Source organism: Oreochromis niloticus, linkage group LG4 (assembly GCF_001858045.2).
Source record: "Oreochromis niloticus isolate F11D_XX linkage group LG4, O_niloticus_UMD_NMBU, whole genome shotgun sequence".
Taxonomy (NCBI): domain Eukaryota; kingdom Metazoa; phylum Chordata; class Actinopteri; order Cichliformes; family Cichlidae; genus Oreochromis; species Oreochromis niloticus.
Window position 1 is genome coordinate 23,250,750 of NC_031969.2, and position 19,579 is coordinate 23,270,328.

Consider the following 19,579-nt stretch of genomic DNA (forward strand, 5'->3'; position numbering starts at 1 on the left):
AAAACTTTAATAACTCAACCAGAAAATGTCTGTTCTGCTTAGTGGTCACAGGGTTCATAACTCAACATCCTCCCTCTGTCTCTTTCAGTAGTCCCACTGATTAGAGCTGGACAGCCTTCTCCTTTCTTCCCAGACTCCCTATTGCTCAGTCACTGAGTAGCCAGGATAGTTTGTGTGGGAGCAATACATTCCAGTTTAATATTTGACTCTGACTCAGACCTGAAGAGGGCAAGGGTGGGAGGAATAGGCACAAGAAACAGAAACAATAAGAGGATGACAACATCGGAAGAGTATTAGAAGTCAAAGGTCATTTTTTTTAATGAAACGGTTCAATAAAAACAGTACACACCTGACTTTCTCACATTCAGAGGCATATACATCTTATTTTTAAATCATAAAACTTACATGAGAAATTAGAGAATGACACAGCAATTAAATACTTCACACAATCATGTAACCCACAGTACTAAAGCAAATTTATGAATTTCCTTTTGGGACCAGTAAGTTCTTCTTCACACAGTACTTTATCATCAATGTGCTATTTCTGAAGCTAACATATCGAGGCACATTGAGAAAACAAATACAGTGTTGTTAAAAAGTATTTGCCCACTTCCTGATGTTGTCTTTTTTTTTTGCATAATTGTCACAATTACATGTTTCATACTATCAAACAAATTTAAGACAATAACCCAATAAAGAATAAAATACACACTTTGTAAATTATTTAATTTATTAAGGGAAAAAAAGCTATCTAAACTCATGAAAAAGAAACATGAAAAGGTAATTCCTAACATCATAAAACCAACACACCATTTCAGAAGAAGAACATCCTACCAACAGTCAAACATGGTGGTGATAGTGTGATGTTTTGGGGCTGCTTTGCTGCTTCAACACCTGAACGACTTGACTGATGGAAGTGTCATCAAGTGCACATTGTTAAGGTTCAAAACCCACAATATCAAATTTGTCTGACTCCATTACCCAAGAACCTAATCAAGCGCATTTGGTTTATGCAGGAGGACAGTGACCCCAAACACACAAGCAAGTGTGACCTTGCAAAAAACAAACAAAACAAAATGAAGATTTGGAGTGGCCTAGTCAAAAAGGTGCTTTGGCATGACCTTAAAGCAGGCCATTCATCCTTGAAAACCCTCCAGCACAGCTGAACTAAAATAGTTTTGCAAAAAAAGACTGAGCTAAAATTCCTCCACAGTGATATGAAAGACTTATTGCCAGCCATTGCAAACCCTTGATTGCAATTCTTGCTGCCAAAGGTAGCACAATCAGTTATTACATTTAGGTTTTTCAGCTAGGGTTAGGTTAGGTAGGTTTAAATGATGATTTAACAAAATAAATGATCATTTAAAAACTGCATTTTGTATTTACTCAGGTTATCTTTGCCTAATATTAAAATAATGATGATGATGGTCTGAAACATGTAAGTGTGACAAATATGCAAAAACAAATTGGGAAGTACTGTACTCTGTCAGCCACTGTACATACATGGCCGGAATACATTTGAAACCAGCCCACCTGGTGGCAGTGGTGTAGATACAGGTGTTTTCTGGTAATGGAGGATGTCTTGTGCTAAGATGGTTGAGTTACTGGATTTGTAGCTGGAAAAAAGAAAAAAGAATCATTTGGTATGTTGGCAACTAAAGCAATATCTCATGCAATAGTATTATTATTATTTTTGCAAACATGAGTGTCTTCATAATCTGTTTTTTATTATGATGCATGAAAAACCAGCATGCACAAGCTATTTCCATAAAAGAAACACTGCTCCTTCTTCAAGGAGCACGTATATGGCCAGTTTTGTGAAAAACGTACCCACTCCACTGAGGTCGACTGTCTCTGCACAGCCCATAAAGCGAGCCACATGTGGCGAGCAGGAGGTAGGTTGTCCCTGATGTTCTCTCAGGCAGCGCTCAAACTCCACAAACTCACTGGAACACTCCTGCCTGATCTTCTGGATGACCGGGCTTAACATAGTTAGGGGTTAGATTAAAATATGCCTGGAAAACATTTACAGCAGGATGCCAGAATCACTCGGGTAGGAATGATAGAACAAATAAATGGACTTACTGTGATGATGTACATTGTGCAACATTCATCTTCAGCTCGTGACACTTCTGCTGCCATGTTGATGGATTGGAGGCTACACATAACCCATACGCCTCCATTTCTTTACGGCAGTACTTTGCAGTTATATCCATAGCAGCCTGCCTGAAAGGTGACAGATTTATTTAAACCAGTGCATGAGAACAGATAAGTACTATCACTCCTGTGTGCAGTAAATTCAACACGGTAAAGTACTTTTCTGGAGGATGCAGCAAATACTTGTAATTACAGATACATCTGATTCTGTATCTAGGAAATACAACGTGTATATTGTGTAACTGATTATTTAAAATTCTTACATGTTGCTGTTTTATGTTGCTTGAAACGAGGACGGTAATCAGCCAAGGTTACACCACCGGTACTTCTGCATGTGGAACCATGCCTGGACAGGAACACCAATGTTTCTATAATCTTATTGGTTCAGGATTGCATCAGTCACACACTCTTGCTACGCCCCTATAGTGACGTCACTTTCCTTAAAGGGGAAAGCCACTTGCGCGATTAACATGCAAATGAAGCCTACATTTTTCCAGATACACTCCTATATTTAGAAGTGTTATTATGTTTACTTTAAACAGTAAATTTTACAAGTATTTGGATGTTAAAAAAAAAAAACACGTTACTTTTTTCCCGGTTCAAAGTCGTTGTGCCAGCTAGAACATTACGTGTCTTTACGTTGTTACGTATGCGGAAGACACGGCCGGGGGAGCGAGCGATTCAGTAAACGGGCTCTGAGGGCAGAACCGCGCACCGTTTCGTGTGTAGAGTCGTATTTTTACAGGCTACAGCACGACGGGTGGTGGTGGATGATAGAGGGGGCCAGAGGGGCTAGCACAGTACGATGAACGACACCAAGAAAGACGGGAGAATGGCTGCAGACGGAATCCGGGGACCGGGTGAGCTGCAAATGGCCCCCTCTGTGAACCATAACCAGCATGACAGCGGCACCGGCGATGAGCTGGTGAGCTCGGTGACAATGTACAGGCGAAGGCCCCGACTGCTGCACGGCACTGTGCTCCCGTTTCTGGCTTTTCTCTACCCGGGCTGGCTGTACGTATGGCTAGGAGTGTACGGTGCCTCAGATTATCCAGAGGCAGGCCTCCTGGCGTTAGCCGCTATCGGGATCGCGCACGTCCTCACAGCACTTTCTGGTTATTGGTCTGTGCACGCGCATTGTTGGCTCACTTGTTCAAAGGTAAACATAATTAATAAATATCTTATTAATCCTGCTGATATCCAGATAGACCCCACTGTTTTGCCCTTCTGTGTTTGTCTATGTCAAAGGTCAGGAACATCATGAGCTCAAGTGCAGGTACAGGTGTCTGAAACCAGTGGAGCAGAACAGGTTTTCTGGGTTATAATCACTGCACTAATTTCATGGACACAAATGACCAAACTTTCACTGTACATCTCCACATTTCCCTCATAAAAGCGTATTTTAAATCTTCGCTACAACATTTAGTACATTCATTTAAAGTCTTCAGCATACTTTTGGAAATTATTTCCAAATTCACTATGTTCTAAAACGGGGAAGATGTGGACCAAAAAAGGCGTAAAAACCTACGTGACTTTATTAATCCTACCAATGGGAGATTTTATAGTATTGATTTATTGCTGAGAGTGTATATAGGAACATTTCTTAACTAGGATCGAAACCTCCACACCAATAACTGTTGGGCGTATTATGTATCTAAACACAAGTGGTCTGTGTACAGAAAAGCAATGAGTCTGTGAAATATTTGCAAAATCTTATTTGTTTGTTTGTTTGTTTTTATGTCCAACTAAGTAAAGCAAACCTAATTTGAGGAAAAAAAAGAAAACTGGTGCGCAGCATTTCTGTGTTTACTTAGCAAGCAGCTGCATAAGAATAGTTTCCCCTTCACAAAATCAAAGTTATATTTTCATCAATAACGTAATCAACCTCAATTTTACAGTCAGACATAAAAGTTAAGTATAAATTCATATTGAGGTCCCAGTATAGCTTAGCAGGTTAAATCTGCCCTGAGGCTACTTACTGTGCTTTCCTGTCTTCTCTTTACTTTCTTAATACAATAAAGACTAAAAGCCCACAAAATATAATGAACAAGTGCATTTTCACATTCTGCCTGAAATTCATGTTTGCTGTACATCAGGGAATGCTTTATTTTAGAGGAACAAAATTCATGAGGCACACGACTATGCCAAAAATAAGTGTGACTGTTGTGTGTGAATTTGTCACCTGTCTTTTTTGACGTCTGCAGGAGCCAGACCCAGAAAAGGCTACGCTGGCAAAGGTCATACCCACCCCCAACAATGGCTCCGCGGAGCTAGTAGCACTACAGAGGGACCAGGTCAGTGCACAAAATTTACTCCTGGCATCCTCTGAAATTATGTGGATTTTGTTGTTGTTCTGGAGCATGCTTCCTGTTGACAAATCCCAAGCAACAATGAAGCAACACGGTCTCCTTTGTCACTTTCTTATGAATGCTGCTTTTGAATGAACCTTCTGAGAAGGTTTTTGGTTTTACTTTAGGCAAGGAAAGTAATTTTAATAGCTTGAAGTCTGCAGCGTTGATAGTCCCATGTATCGTGTTTGAGTAGTAACAGAAGTTAAATGGGAAAGTGTTGTCTTGCTGTCTCTGCAGTCTTGACAAAGTGCTCAGTGTTAGTTTCGCTTTCATAGCAGATACACTGGTTTACTGGAGATAAACCATTTTCAGTTTATACTGAAAAGGCCACAACTTTGTTGGATCTTTTTCTAAAATATTCCCCACTTGAGAGAACTAAAACGAATATTTGTTTATTAATTAATTATAAAGCACTATATATATATGGCTATAATTAGACATGATGTGAAAAGTGTAAGGAGTATCAAATGCCTTTCAGCCTTTTTGTGAATGCTTTAGTTTCAGTATACAATTTCTTATTCTGTCCAACAGGATGAAAACGGGGAAAGAACTCTGTCTTTCGAGTTTCAAAAGATCCGCTACACCTTTGACTACAAAGAAAAGAAATGTTTCCTTCCAATAGCATTTCCCATAATTAACCCATTGGGCTACTTTCAATCCTGGCGTGGCTACCAGGAGGAGACTGAGCTCAAAGCTGCAGAGAAGCGTTATGGCACCAATCGTGCTGAAATGATTGTTCCAGATTTTCTGGAGCTCTTCAAAGAAAGGGCCACAGCTCCCTTTTTTGTTTTCCAGGTATGTCTGTATGTGTGGAAGTATTTGACAGGTTTTATTTTGTTTTTTTTAAAATATAAAAATATTGTCGCATTCATGTGTTGTTACGCACCTTCGTCCATCTATCAGGTGTTTTGTGTGGGGTTGTGGTGCCTGGATGAGTACTGGTACTACAGTGTTTTCACGCTGTTCATGCTGGTGGCATTTGAGGCATCTCTGGTCCAGCAGCAAATGAGAAATATGTCAGAGATTCGCCGCATGGGAAACAAGCCCTACATGATTCAGGTAGGGTTGATGTATTTTATTGTTTTGTATCATATGTTTTGAAAGTATAAAGAAAAAAACATTATTGTCAGTATTGCAGACAAGCCAATAAATTAATTATTATAACATGTCAACATCTAAAATATATTAGATGCTAAGTAAACAGTTCGTTCTTATAAGGAATGTACTTGTTGTGGGATAAATACGCTGTTCGTTGTGATTTGTAGTTCTCTTGCCTTAGTTGATTTGAGATTTGGTAGCAAGCTAATCAAGGATTCTTGCAATGTTTTGTTTAATCAGTGAAAGTATTTAAAGTAGCCCATATTAAATACATGTATTTTGTGACAGGTATATCGCAACAGGAAGTGGAGACATATTTCTAGTGATGAACTTGTCCCTGGAGACATTGTCTCAATTGGTGAGTCTCCAGTCAATGTTTTCATGATTTCTCAAAACAAAATCAACTTAACTCTGTTTAGCTGTGTTTAAATGTATATTCTCTACCTAATAGGGCGCTCGCCACAGGACAACTTGGTCCCATGTGATGTGTTGCTGCTTAGGGGTCGTTGCATTGTGGATGAGGCCATGCTAACTGGAGAATCTGTGCCCCAGATGAAGGTTAGAAACATATAGGTGATTACAATCTCTAATTGTTCAAAATGGCATTAGTGTTTGTGTAGCTCAGCTAATCGCTAAAATTTTGTGGTGATCAGGAGCCAATTGAGGACTTGGACCCAGAAAGAATCCTGGATCTTCAGACAGACTCTCGCCTCCATGTCATCTCTGGTGGGACTAAAGTAGTTCAGCATAGCCCGCCTTTAAAAGCTAGTGCTGGACTCAAGCGTAAGTCCCAATTCCATTTTCTATAAATGATTACATGTATTATGTATCTTTTTAAAATGAGGTGCATGCTTTAAAGTCTTATTCTTTATGTGCAGCGGTAGACAATGGTTGTGTAGCCTACGTACTGAGAACAGGATTCTACACCTCTCAGGTCAGGAATTTGCTTACTGCATTTATATTCTAGTTTTGATAGCAATCTATAGTCTGTGTTATGTCATACCCGAAACTGTGTTAAATATGTGTTGTCAAACTTGCCTTTAGGGTAAACTGTTAAGGACAATTCTCTTTGGTGTGAAGAGAGTGACAGCAAACAACCTGGAGACCTTCATCTTCATTCTCTTCCTTCTTGTGTTTGCCATTGCTGCTGCTGTTTATGTGTGGGTTGAAGGTGAGAGGCCACGAATGAGCTCACTGAGATGTAGTTCATAACTAACACGTCATGTGTCTGGAAAAAATTGCATCTAAATAATGTACTTGTGCTTTGATCCCATTAGGGACCAAGGACCTCAGCAGGAACCGATACAAGCTCTTTCTGGAGTGCACGCTTATCCTCACCTCAGTGGTTCCACCAGAACTCCCCATAGAGCTTTCTCTAGCAGTTAACACATCTCTTATCGCCCTAGCTAAACTTTGTAAGTCTGTGTGCATGAGTTGTGTTTGTTTGCTGAATATAAGATGTGCACTATAGCCTTTAACTTTCCTAGATATCAGCGCTGTATGTGAAAAGGAAAACGGCCACAATAGTTTGATCAGATATTAAACCAGTTTTACCCCACCAGCTCCATAGCACAAAGTCTGTGTCAAGCCTGAATGCACCCACAGTATTTCCATGTGAAACGGACAGTTTCTTGCTATCTGTTACATATGAGAAAGAAAAATGGCAAAATAAAAAGCTGAACAAATTCTTATGATTTTGTTTAGATGGTCAGTTTCGAACATTTAGGCATTTAGATTAGATTTAGATGTGAAAACTTGTGAATACTTGGAAAGGCAGCTTATAAAACAAAACTTGTAACAGCAATGTTTCATTCTTCTTTTTCTACTCCTCAGATGTATTTTGCACAGAGCCTTTCAGGATACCATTTGCTGGGAAAGTGGAGATCTGCTGTTTTGACAAAACAGGAACACTCACCAGTGATAGTCTGGTGGTACGAGGAGTAGCCGGTCTTAGGTAAACACTTCACCGCCGCTATTACTGTTTTGCCATTACAGCAAAAATTATGAAGCACAATGACAAAGCATACTACACTGTACTTTAGGTTGGTTAATATTTACATACATTTACTTTATGTGGAGCTTATTTTTTTTTATGACAGAGAGGGGAAAGAGGTGATGCCTGTATCTGAGATTCCGGTTGAGACACACAGGGTGGTGGCCACCTGTCACTCACTGGTCACTATGGATGATGGACAGCTAGTTGGAGATCCACTAGAAAAGGCCATGCTGACTGCTGCTGACTGGACCCTTACAAAAGGTACCAGAAAGTAATCCCTTCAGATTTACAGTGCAGGGAAATGGCTTGTGTGTGACAGAACATGTGCAGTATATACTCACATTTTTGTTAAATAATGTTTCCTTTTCAAATTTTCTCATGTTTGCATTACCATACCCGTTGTGTTGAGCTTGTAGTTTATCTTAAAGCAATGCTGATTTTTTTAAATACCATTGTACTTTTACAGCAAATGTTAGTATTTGGGCACATCTGTCTTTTACACAATGCTAACTTTTGTCTCTTTGACCAGATGAAAAGGTATTCCCACGAGGCATTAAAACCCAGGGACTTAAGATCCACCAGCGTTTCCATTTTGCCAGCGCTCTAAAGAGGATGTCTGTCCTGGCCTCCTATGAGAAACTTGGCTCCACTGAACTCTGCTACATATCAACTGTTAAGGGCGCTCCAGAGACACTCAGAGGAATGGTATAGGCTGACATCCTGAAAAAAATACTCATGTCTTATAGCATAATCAAGTATATCCTAACATGTCTGTCATTGTAGTTTGCAGAATGTCCTGCAAGTTATGACCAAGTGCACAAGGAAATGTCACGGGAGGGAGCTAGAGTGCTGGCCTTGGGCTACAAAGAGATGGGACACCTTAGTCATCAGCAGGTTCTTGTTTCATTTTACTCAGAATGTTCAGATATTGTCTTATCTGAAAATAAATTTGTTTGAAACTGACCTGATTGTTTATGGGTGATCACAAAGGTTCGGGAGATGAGTCGCGATACTCTGGAGTGTGACCTTCATTTTGCTGGGTTCATGGTCGTGTCTTGTCCACTTAAGAATGACAGCAAAGCTGTCATCAGAGAGATCCAAGAAGCATCTCATCATGTAAATAACCAGATGTTGCAAAATTACACAAATATACGGAGTAATGTTTTAAGATGCTTAATACATCTGTCTTCTTTCAGGTTGTCATGATCACAGGTGATAACCCTTTAACGGCATGTCATGTGGCAAGAGAGCTCCACTTCATCCAGAAAGAACACACCCTTATATTACAGCCAAGCTCTAATCAAGGTAAGATGAGTATTGCGTTATAGAACTACGTGTGTTACTCAAATAACGGCCTAGGTGTTTAGATCAAGAACAAGACGTGTTATGTGTTAAATTTATGTTTTTTTCCAGGTAAATGGCAATGGGAATCCATTGATGGCACCGTGTGTGCACCACTGCCCCCGCCATCCATTTCTTCATTTGTGCACGAGTTCGACTTATGTGTAACAGGGGAAGGGCTGGCCAAATTGAGCTGTGATCCCCGGCTACTCCACACCCTGTTGCCTCACATTCAAGTGTTTGCTCGTGTCAGTCCAAAACAGAAGGTAGGGCCTTAAGCACCATTGGATCCCTTAATAGTGTTATGATTCATACTTTTAAAACATTTCAAAAGATCAACTCATAGAAATTTATCTCTGGGTTACATTTAGTGTGCCACTATATGCAACCATGGGAAAGTAGCTTAACAGGTTTTAAAAAAGGGGTGGGGAAAAAAACCCTCAGTGGAGTGAGGCAATCATTTGTTGTTGTCTATGTCAAGCACTAGTTATCAGTTTGTTGGTGTCAAAGTTTAAAATCTGAATTGTTTCTTAATAGTAATAAGAATATTACAGTGGGACCTATCACATAGTACAGACAGGTAGTAGTTTCAGAAGTCTGTAGTGCATTCAAAACGGAGGCATTTTACTGGAAGATACTACCTGTAAAAAAACAGGTAGTAACTGGAACAAATTTGGTTAGACTTCTCTGGGGTTTGTTGAAATGCATTTCAGGAAATACTGGCAGTGTTTGTAACAATACTTTACTCATCCACTGTGTTTCAGGAATTTGTGATCACCAGTCTGAAGGGGCTGGGTTATGTGACACTGATGTGCGGTGATGGTACAAATGATGTGGGAGCTCTGAAACATGCTCACATAGGTAAGATTTATCAGCTATAATTGAGTTAGCATTTATGACACCAGCAGATTGCAATGATTACTTTTTTTTCCTCCTACCTCAGGTGTTGCACTATTAGCCAATGCCCCTGAGCGCATGCCTGAAAAAAAGAAACGTGGAAGAGAAAAGGAGTCATCCACATCAGAAACCAGACCTTTACCACCAGTCACTTCAGGAGGCAAACTAAGCTCAAGGGCCGCCAGACAAAGGGTGATGGCCCAGAGAGAAGAGCAGCTTGCAGCACAAAAAGTGTGTAACTGTAATTTGCTTAAACTCCAATGACTCTTCTTGAAACCAATTTATATTCATTAGTCTACTGAATGCAGCACGCTAGTCTGTCCTGCTAGTCTATTCCTCTCTGTAATTACCTATCTATCTAGGGGTAATTTAAAAAAATGTTATTCCTAGAAAAGGTCATTAACTTGGCTTTTACTTGAGTAATAAGAGTTGTAGTACACTGGTGTTAATATCAGGGTTTTTCTGGAACAGGAGAGGATCAGTCAAGTCCTGCGTGAACTTGAAGAGGATCAGGTACAAGTAGTGAAGCTAGGTGATGCCTCCATTGCTGCTCCCTTCACCTCAAAACTCTCTTCCATACAGTGCAGTAAGTTACACAACCTTTCGATTTAATCTCTTTTCATAATCTACACCGATCAAACCATAATGATGCTTCCCATTTCTGAAACTCGTTATTTTGTGTTTGCCCCCAGTCTGCCATGTAATAAAGCAAGGCCGTTGCACTCTGGTAACAACACTCCAGATGTTCAAGATCCTTGCTCTCAATGCTCTAGTGCTGGCCTACAGTCAGTCTGTCCTCTACCTCGAGGGAGTAAAGTTCAGTGATTTCCAAGCAACTCTGCAAGGTCTCCTTTTGGCTGGATGCTTCCTTTTCATCTCTAGGTCAAAGGTGAGAATATTTACCTAATGTTTTTCTTCTACCATGACATCTGTTCACTGTTTTCAATTACAGTCAAACTAAGAACCTCTTTTCCTCTTTGTCTAGCCACTGAAAACACTGTCTCGAGAGCGGCCCTTACCAAACATCTTCAATCTGTATACAGTGTTGACTGTGCTCCTGCAGTTTGCTGTTCACTTCTGCAGTCTTGTTTACCTTTACAAAGAGGCACAAAGTAGAAGTCCGCCCAGGTAAATCAAATTTAGACAGAAAGGGACAACAAGACAAAAAATAAATTAACAAATAAATAAATAAAATCACTTTAACGGTTAGTTGTTTACATTGTTAGTATTGTTCAGACATGGTTTGAACTTTCATTCTTTCACATATAAATTCCAGATGTAATGGACTAGATTATAGATTTTTTTTCTCTCTCCAAAATCAGCCCAGACTGTATCCTATCAGTAGTGAGCAGCAGTTTATGTAAATAAAAATAATTTGAGGTTTTTTAAAAAAAATAAATCTGAATTTATGGCGTTTCAACAACAAATATTCATTAGATAGTAATATTTTCTAAGGCTCATCAAATATTGAAGCTAAGTATTTTTACTTAAACTGGGAAAATCATTCATGTTACTTCACTTTTTGTTTTCCTATCTGCATGTTATACAACTGGATATAAAATGTTTTTAATTTGTCTTTAAATGTCTTATTGCATAGGTCTCCTAAAGAGCTTCCAAATTTTAGTAACTCATTGCTTTATATGTGTTCTTTGTACAATTCTAAAGACAAAAAATGTGCTTGCTGTAAGGGCCACAGGCCTCTTAAACGACTTGACTGAGGATCGCTTTTGCCTTTTAAATGTCAAGGCAAAAGAAGAATTTAACATCCTGGTTTAACCTGCTTCTGATTTGTTTCTAATTTTTACCTGATTACATTACCTAATTTATTTAATTTTATAGTTTTGTATAGTTGTCCAAAATGTTTAATTTTTTTATATTTTATTGTGTCCTCTCATTTGCAGAGCGGAGCAGTTTGTAGATCTGTATAAAGAGTTTGAACCAAGTCTAATTAACAGCACCGTGTACATCATGTCAATGGCCATGCAGATGGCCACCTTTGCCATTAACTACAAGGTATTTATCCTTAGTATTAATATTTGTTATTGCTGCATCTTTAAAGAGTTTATATAGAAGACTCAAAGCATTTGTCTTTGTGCATGTTAGGGTCACCCCTTCATGGAGTCTCTTAGCGAGAATCGACCTCTACTGTGGAGTATCGCTTTGTCGGGTTTAGCAATTGTGGGACTTCTTACTGGATCCTCACCAGAATTCAATGAACAGTTTGCTCTTGTAGATATTCCAACTGAGGTGAGCTGACATTGTTTAACTATGCATTGTTTTGTTTTAATATCCTTATAATAATTATATACCTCCTGATTAACCTGTCTACTTCCTTGCAGTTCAAATTCATCATTGCCCAGGTTCTGGTGGTGGACTTTGTTGCTGCTCTGCTGGTGGACCGTGTCTTGCAGTTCCTGCTGGGCAAAGGAACTCTCAGGCTGCCTTCTTAAACTTGGTGCCAACAGCAACCACTGCCTTTACCAACCAAACTGTAAAGGGAGAGATGATGTTGGAAGAGGAAGAGAATGAAAAGCTGTTGTGAAAAATACGGGACAGCTGAGACAGTCATGGCGTACAATACTGCACACTGTGTATCGCTTCCTATGTCCTGCCCTGCCCTCCTCCCTAACCATCTGTGTTTCTGTATTTTCATCAGGTCTATGTTTGAATTGTTTTAATTCTTTTCCTCATGACTCATTTTTTTCCACATTTCTCTCTTTCTTTATCTGTTGCTCACCACTGTTACAAAACGCCATGAAGACAGCAGTATTGAGTGGAGTGTGAGATTGTGCCAGCCAGAGTGAAACATACAGGCACAAAAAGGGGCATTCTCCAAGAGAATTGGGAAAGTGTTTTGGATTTTTTTGATTCCCCTCCTTGATTTTGTAAAAAGTGGAAACATCTTTAACAGACTTATAAAGACTTAATACAAATTGTGAAGTCTGCCACGTGTTTTGTCAAGGTTGACCATGTCCAACTGGTCATGAAAAATCCTGTTTCTTAAGATAGGTAAGTAAAGCGTGGTTAGGCACTTGTAGTACAATCTAAATGTACAAAGAAGGTTATTATTGAAAGCGTTTATCTCATGGGACTTGTGACACTGGCCAAAACAAATGTGCCATTTCACCTAGCTTCAGGTTATCAGAGATGACTAAGAGCTCATGAACTTTTTGTTTACTTGCTGACTGATCTAACAAACATGTCGGTCATAGAAAACCACCATACATAATCTTTGAGCAAAGTAAAGCATCTTTAACAAACCACCATTCTCAAAAAGATTAGGAAGAATTTGGATTTCAGTGTGGATCAAGTACTGTACCAATTACTCAAAATCTTTCCCCTTTACTGGGCCATAAAATCTCAAATTTGCTTATATATGCAGACAGTGTCAAGAATAGACAATGGGAAAGGTGTCAGAAGTTGGCTTTAGCTTTTCATCAGCTGCCAGGGCTAATTTTCTGCTTTACTAATGAAAAGACAGATGGAGTGACAGATTTAAACACAGTTAGTGGTAATTTTCCTCATTGTCAAGGTTTCACAGTTAACATGTATATTAAGTCCTAAATAACTGTATTTGTGTTTCTTAAACTTGCTGATCAGGGGAACATTTTAGCCCTTTGAAATGTAACAAATAGTCCCACTATTTTTTGAAAAGGTCATTTTAAAAAAAAAAAGTGAAAAAAAATCTTTTGAAATGGTTGAACTTGTTTATCACTTGAATTTTTAACATTTCACATTGTTTTGTATATGGATAGTGCATACAATTTTATATATTTTTAACACGTGCACACTTGACATGAAGGTGACTTGGCAGCTATGAACACATTCCAACCAGGGGCCAGTGAACCTTAAACTCTGCTGTAAACAAATGAAGAAAAAAAAATGCTTTCACTGCAACTCTATAATTTTGAACTATGATAGAGATAGAGATTGATTTTTAGAAAGATTACTAGGATGTGAATATACAGATTAGAGTGACCAGTAGGGAAATGCTGGATCCATTATGGTATAAATTAATTGCAATGAAAAGAGGAAGCACAGAAACTGAAACCTTAACAGGAAAAGTGATATGCAATGTATCATCACAGGTTAGTGGTCCGCTAAAAAGCTTGGGTAAGTGTTTGTGTATTGATTGGATAAAGGGAGCACATGAATGACAAGATCTGTGCAAGAGAGGTGGTTGCAATATTAATCACTTATACTCCAATTTAAGTAGGTGGCTTCTGACTTAGAGGAGAATTTTTGGCGTAAATGTCCCAGCAAGAGCTGATTGTTATCCATAGTTATTGCTTAACAAAATGAAATGTATTAGAGAGTGCTTTTTGTCGAATAACAACGGTTTAACTTTAAACTAAAATTGCCAACAGTCAGGAAATACCATAAAGGAGATTAAGCAAAAGGCCTAAAATTCAGAGGTCACAAAGCACCAGAAAATCCTCAGATAATCAACAGAAATTCAACCAGGTTTTACAAAAAAGACCAGGTATGGAGCTGATCGTTTAAATTGGGTAGCCCCAGTAGGTAGAACTTGTAGCCTGAATTTCTACATGTCATTACATTATAGGCATATTGTGGAGCCACATATTTTACTTCACTGTGATATTTAATATGTAAAAAAAAAAATGGGACACATCTCTTCGGGAATATGCAAACTACATGTCTTGTGTTCTACACACAGCCTTTGCACATCCCGTGCACCACACGGCTCCTAATAACCTTACAAAGTTAAACACTTTTCCCGAAAGGAAGACCATCATATCTCTATTCAAAAGTCAATGTCTGTAACTACACTGAAAATAAAGGTGGACCGCTTTGTTAACTATGTTTAAATGCTTCGAGGACATTCACATATTGGCCGCGATCTCGTTTGTATGTTAATGCCAAACTACATTTCCCATGCTGCTTTCTTCCCTTGAGGGGTGTGGTCTGTTGGGCGCGCTGGGTGAACAACTATTTGAAAGAAAAATGGCGGAAAAGGATTTGGAAGTTGGGCTAGACGGGTACGTATCTTGCTTTATAACGGCAAACCCAAGCAGTTTATTATAAACAGGAGTTGATGAATTAAGTATTTTTACTTAAAGGCTTATGGCTGACAGAGGTTTGCTGAACGAAAATCACTGTAGTTTGCCGTTGCTTAGCAATGTAATGTTTTCAGCGACACATAATAGTAATTTATTTTATCCAAATGTATATTGTTAGTATTTTTGCATATGTGGCGTTGTCTTTTAAATTACCAAAGTGTTCTTACAGTTGCGGAAGTGTCGCCTTAGCTGACAGCCAGAGTGAGGTAAGGCATTTTAACTTAAATTTAAGCTAACAACGTCACTCGTGCTAAATGTAATGTTTTTCAACCTATGTTTACAAAGGCCAACCCAGGGAAACAGTCTTCGAAAAGATGCTCTCCCACAAGTCCCGGTACATCTCCCCCACCCAAGTCTCCCCGTACCGACATGATGTCACCCACAACAGAGACGCCAGATGTAGCAAAAGGGCAGCAAGACATAGACGTCCAAGAGGATCAGCCAGAAAACATTGATGGGCCTACAGGTTCCTCTATGAGCCCCACTGCACACAGGAAATCCTGGAGGAGGTCTACTATAAGCCGAAGATCTCTCCCTGCCCTTCCCGATCCATATCAGGGTGAGATGTGAGGCTTTATGCCCATTGTAAAGTATGGTCATGGAATTTTTTTCTTCTTCTTCTTTTCCTGCAATATAAATATTTATTTATGTGTTTATGACAGCTTTGTGTGGAAACATAAGTACATCCTTATCACACCATGAGAGGATCGTGAAATTAATGGAGGCTTCGATGAAGGTATGACCTTAAGAACATTAGCTATAACAAACTGAAAACTTAAATAACTAGGGGCAGTGTCATACTGTTCATCTCACTGCAAAAGCTTGTGTGTGTGGTTTTAAACGTACTGCACATTTAGAAAGTTGACTGACTAAATGGAGAAATAAATCCATTTGGGTAAAATCATTCAGCTACAATCACAGTTGACTGGAAAGATCTTGGTTGCATTACCTTAGTGGAGCACATGCAGTGAATTGCCAAGACTCCTCAAGGTTATCCACCTAATCATCTGTTTTATCCCTAGTTGGCAATAGGGAGAACTCAAAATCAGCTTCAGTCAGTGCCAAATGCCTCATTGGAGACTTTTCAAAAACAAGGTTGGTGTTCATTTGATATACATTGGATTTGAGGCTCTTTATTGTATGATACAGAAATATTCTGTTTATTTTCCTGGCCTTTCTTTGTATAGTTGAGCACATCCAGAAAGAGTGGGGGTTGCCTGGCCGATAGCATACATAATGAAACACATCAACAACCTTCTAGTGCAGCCAGGTATTGTAGTTGTAATTCATGTATCCAGTAATTCACATGGATTATAACTTTTTTTTTCTTTCTTCCTACTTACTGATTACTTTCTAGTGTTTTTTTTGCCTCTGTTTTCTTTTAGATCAAGTAACCCCGCAGTGCAAAAAGCCATGGAAAAATACCAAAGAGCCATTAACAGGCATGTTGTTCTTATTAACTTTATGCCCTTATATCCATTTAAAGAAATTACCAGTCAGCCACATGGTATTCATTAAAGCAACATAATTTTTTTAAACTACCTCTTGTGTTTTAGGCTTCAGGCTGAAAGCGAGTCTTGGGAGGCACTGCTGAACAAACACAGAAACAAAGCAAAGGAACTGGAAATGTGAATATATTTGTTCTTGTTGAAGAATTACTATATCACTGGCTCCATTAATGCGCCATTATTGTCTTCTCAAAACTTTCTTGGTAATCTGCTTCTTTATTCATTTCAGGAAGGTGGAGCATGGCCAGGAGACGGGTGTAACGCTAGAGTCTACATCAGTGGCCCAGTCCTCACAGCACCTTTTCATACAGAGTAAACCTGACTACCAGGCTGTCCTGTGTAAACAACAACCCCTACTTCACACCATGTCCATGATTGTATGTTGGAATTTTATTTTTTTTTTATCATCATTGTCACTAGAAAACCTGAAAGCAATGTGAGCTACACATCCTTGATTAACCAGAGTACATGTGCTAGCTTTTGGGCCCTTAACATCTAAGTTACAACTTTAACTCTTATTGCTGCTTATATTTTATTGTGATTATTAACCGTTTGTGATTTATCCCTGGCATAATTTTAAGAGCATATACATGAACAGTCAAATAGGAAGAGGATCTAATCAAATAAAAAACCCCTTAACTTCAGAACTATTTTCATCTGTTTTGTAAATGCTATGCAGTAAGGTTTTGTTTTTTTTTCTTTTTCTTCTTCTTCTTTTTTTGCCTGTAGATGGACACACAATGTAAGATGGTTAGAGAGCTTCTGTCTATCAAAACACACTCTCAGTTATTGGTGAAAGAAACTAGTGGCCGGCTGGGTAATAATTTTGTCATTATTTTTTTAGCATGCAATTGTTTAGGCATATTCAACAAGGGTTTAATGAACTGACTTACCAATATCATTTCTTTTACTACCAGCGGCAGAGGCTGGATTTCAGGATCTTTCATCTGACCCGCTCAGGAATCTTATGACAGCACATTTATCCTCTGCAACTTCATAAGGAAGGAAATCACAAGCAGTCTGGCTTCTGATTACCCATGGCTTTGTTTGGCTTATATATTATGCTTGTATGTGTCTCTGTTAATTTGACCGGTATGTGATTTTCTTTATTTGATGTCTTGTTTCATGACAAAGTCAACTCTAATGTTTTCCAAGTCAAATAAAGCTGTTTCACTCAGAAGTAGAAATGGTGATAGGCGTTGTTCAGGTAATGCTTGTAGTTGACCAGCAGATGGCAGTAGCTGGCTATATAAAGTTGTGATAAGCTTGGTAAATCGCCAGCGCGGTTTTTCCCGTCAAGGTTTAATTAAGTACGTTCTCGCCTGTAAAACCGGTAACTGTTAAGACTGGACCGACAGATAATAAGAAAAAGATGTTTGTGAAAGATTTTCACAATCCTGCAAAATAAAGGTTACTACCAGTTCATCAATAAAAATAAAATAAAAAACTGCAAGAAATCCCCACATCCAGGAACTGATAACCTGTCTGAGGTGATTTGTATCAAAGTCAAAAACTAATATTGTCTTCAATGAGTGAAAAGTAATGGCGTGCATTTGATGTGACAGCTTTTGAAGTGGTTTGACTATTACTATACTATACTGTAATTATTCTCACCAATGATAACCAAAAGAATTTGGTAAGTACGCATGGTCAGTATAGTATAAATGATGTCAGTAAACCTATGCAGAAATGAAATACATTAGCAGCTTGAATTGACTTGTACTGCCGGAAAACCGCAAGCAATTGAATACAGGTGGATTTCTATTTGGGATTATTCAGGGTTCATATGCTCATCCTCAGTCACATTTGCTCTCCTTTCGGTGCCGCATCTATTTCACTTCATCAGTGTCCCCTGACCATTCAGGAGGAGGCCCCTCCCCCACAGTGACTCACCCCCATCTCTTGCGTTTGGCTTGGTCACTGATGCAGAACGAAGCTTTGACATTGTACCAGTCAGTCAAAGCTTTGTTCGCTGTCTCTCCGATGTCTTGGACTCATTTACTCATTAATGTTCATGCTTAATTTGCTTCTCTGATGACTACAGCAAGAAATCCCCCCGCCCCCCTTTTGCCAGCATTAAATAACAGTAAATGACTTCCTCTGCTTTGCAGTTGTGATCTCAAACATGGAGTATGGTGAATTTTCCATCTAAATGTATTCAGGAGAGTGATGCTTGTCCCTGTGCTCTCTAGCATAGGAACAAGCAAAGAGAAGACAAGTGGGGTTGTGACCGTGAGAGCTGTGAGTAAGGGAGGACGGTGCACAGCAGGAGAGATCGATTCTTATTTAGATGAAAATGAGGCTTGATGCTTGTGGGGTGAGAGGAGGGCAGCTTTAGCATCCAAATGAATAGAAGTTTCACAGAAATGATCCTTAAATGAATCACCAACAATAAAACAACCAAAGTTTACAGAGCCAATGACAGCCTTTTTACTGTCAAGGGAGGTCTCTTGACAGTGACGGAAAATGACTTTAGTGGCCAGTTACTTAAAACTGTATGATACACTGCTGCTTTAAAAAACAAACAAACAAAAGAAACTTCAATAACTGGCATGTTAGAAGCGTTTGACTTTGGTGCAATGTCTATTTAAATAATAGGTACTTTAGAGTGTCTTCTTCTACAGGTTTCCTTCTTGTTTTTAGACTATTATTAGAAGCAAAAAAAAAAAGAGAGAGTTCATTGACCCGTTTTATATTTGTTGTGTAGTTTAAATCCAAATGTGTATATGGTTAGAGGTGTGGTTGTAACAAAAAAAAAGACAACTTTGTAAGAACTGCACTGTGTACAGCCACTGTGTATAACACCTGAACTATGACTTGTACAGCATGCACATGCAAAGACCAATTACTGTGTAGGTTTACTGTATACTCTATTCTTGTTGTCTCTAACTTTAGATTGATTAGCTACAGATTGTAGTAGATGGATGGTTGGAGAGTCAGCATAAACCACTGCCAGTTTGGTCTATACTCCCTCATGCACACCCATCATCTCTTCTCAGTATAGCAAGGCTGGGTGCAACTCTCCTCCACATCCATTCAGTCAGCCATTCGTCTTGGAAAGCTGTCTCTCTGATCTGAGTGATAAACTACAGCAGAATTGCCCAGTTTGCAAAAAACAAGGACACTTGTTTTCAATCTGCTGTCAACATT

The 19,579-nt window shown here is 39.0% G+C and overlaps 3 protein-coding genes across 4 annotated transcripts; 2 read left to right on the forward strand and 1 right to left on the reverse strand.

The window, feature by feature from the left end:
* Positions 1 to 57: 57 nt before the first annotated feature.
* Positions 58 to 2,509, reverse strand: chchd5 (coiled-coil-helix-coiled-coil-helix domain containing 5). 2 transcript variants are annotated; one of them, XR_001224073.3, is made up of 5 exons: positions 2,421 to 2,509; positions 2,086 to 2,226; positions 1,831 to 1,982; positions 1,534 to 1,616; positions 58 to 219 (listed from the first exon to the last, which is right to left on the reverse strand). XR_001224073.3 is itself a non-coding variant. In XM_003442095.5 (4 exons), coding segments are annotated over exons 1-4 (324 nt in total). In that variant the 5' UTR covers positions 2,423 to 2,509; the 3' UTR covers positions 294 to 1,587. The 2 variants fall into 2 exon arrangements, 1 of the variants encoding a protein (XP_003442143.1); XM_003442095.5 differs by lacking the exon at positions 58 to 219 and having other exon boundaries at positions 294 to 1,616.
* Positions 2,510 to 2,788: 279 nt separating this feature from the next.
* Positions 2,789 to 12,777, forward strand: atp13a1 (ATPase 13A1). The gene is made up of 25 exons (XM_003441963.5): positions 2,789 to 3,316; positions 4,362 to 4,451; positions 5,040 to 5,303; positions 5,412 to 5,567; positions 5,895 to 5,964; positions 6,058 to 6,164; positions 6,260 to 6,389; positions 6,485 to 6,540; positions 6,651 to 6,777; positions 6,884 to 7,021; positions 7,440 to 7,560; positions 7,706 to 7,863; positions 8,132 to 8,307; positions 8,386 to 8,496; positions 8,593 to 8,718; positions 8,799 to 8,907; positions 9,016 to 9,209; positions 9,708 to 9,804; positions 9,887 to 10,071; positions 10,312 to 10,426; positions 10,533 to 10,729; positions 10,826 to 10,968; positions 11,742 to 11,853; positions 11,944 to 12,087; positions 12,180 to 12,777. The coding sequence occupies exons 1-25, from the start codon at positions 2,963 to 2,965 to the stop codon at positions 12,288 to 12,290; spliced, it is 3,591 nt and encodes a 1,196-aa protein (XP_003442011.1). The 5' UTR covers positions 2,789 to 2,962; the 3' UTR covers positions 12,291 to 12,777.
* A 1,962-nt stretch (positions 12,778 to 14,739) lies between these two features.
* dsn1 (DSN1 component of MIS12 kinetochore complex) lies at positions 14,740 to 17,906 on the forward strand. The gene is made up of 11 exons (XM_005468710.4): positions 14,740 to 14,840; positions 15,091 to 15,127; positions 15,207 to 15,480; positions 15,584 to 15,657; positions 15,944 to 16,016; positions 16,109 to 16,191; positions 16,307 to 16,363; positions 16,478 to 16,549; positions 16,659 to 16,806; positions 17,159 to 17,246; positions 17,347 to 17,906. The coding sequence occupies exons 5-11, from the start codon at positions 15,987 to 15,989 to the stop codon at positions 17,427 to 17,429; spliced, it is 561 nt and encodes a 186-aa protein (XP_005468767.2). The 5' UTR covers positions 14,740 to 14,840; positions 15,091 to 15,127; positions 15,207 to 15,480; positions 15,584 to 15,657; positions 15,944 to 15,986; the 3' UTR covers positions 17,430 to 17,906.
* Positions 17,907 to 19,579: the final 1,673 nt, after the last annotated feature.

Bases quoted from the DNA above. Each gene is read 5' to 3' on its own strand.
- atp13a1 (XM_003441963.5), top strand. From the start codon at position 2,963: ATGAACGACACCAAGAAAGACGGGAGAATGGCTGCAGACGGAATCCGG. The intron at 5,568-5,894 runs GTAGGGTTGATG...ATTTTGTGACAG, and splicing joins ACAAGCCCTACATGATTCAG to GTATATCGCAACAGGAAGTG. The intron at 10,969-11,741 runs GTAAATCAAATT...TCTCATTTGCAG, and splicing joins CAAAGTAGAAGTCCGCCCAG to AGCGGAGCAGTTTGTAGATC.
- chchd5 (XM_003442095.5), bottom strand. The intron at 1,983-2,085 runs GTAAGTCCATTT...AACTATGTTAAG, and splicing joins GCACAATGTACATCATCACA to CCCGGTCATCCAGAAGATCA. The intron at 1,617-1,830 runs GTACGTTTTTCA...TCTTTTTTCCAG, and splicing joins AGTCGACCTCAGTGGAGTGG to CTACAAATCCAGTAACTCAA.
- dsn1 (XM_005468710.4), top strand. From the start codon at position 15,987: ATGCCTCATTGGAGACTTTTCAAAAACAAG. The intron at 16,017-16,108 runs GTTGGTGTTCAT...TTCTTTGTATAG, and splicing joins GGAGACTTTTCAAAAACAAG to TTGAGCACATCCAGAAAGAG. The intron at 16,807-17,158 runs GTATGTTGGAAT...TTTTGCCTGTAG, and splicing joins TTCACACCATGTCCATGATT to ATGGACACACAATGTAAGAT.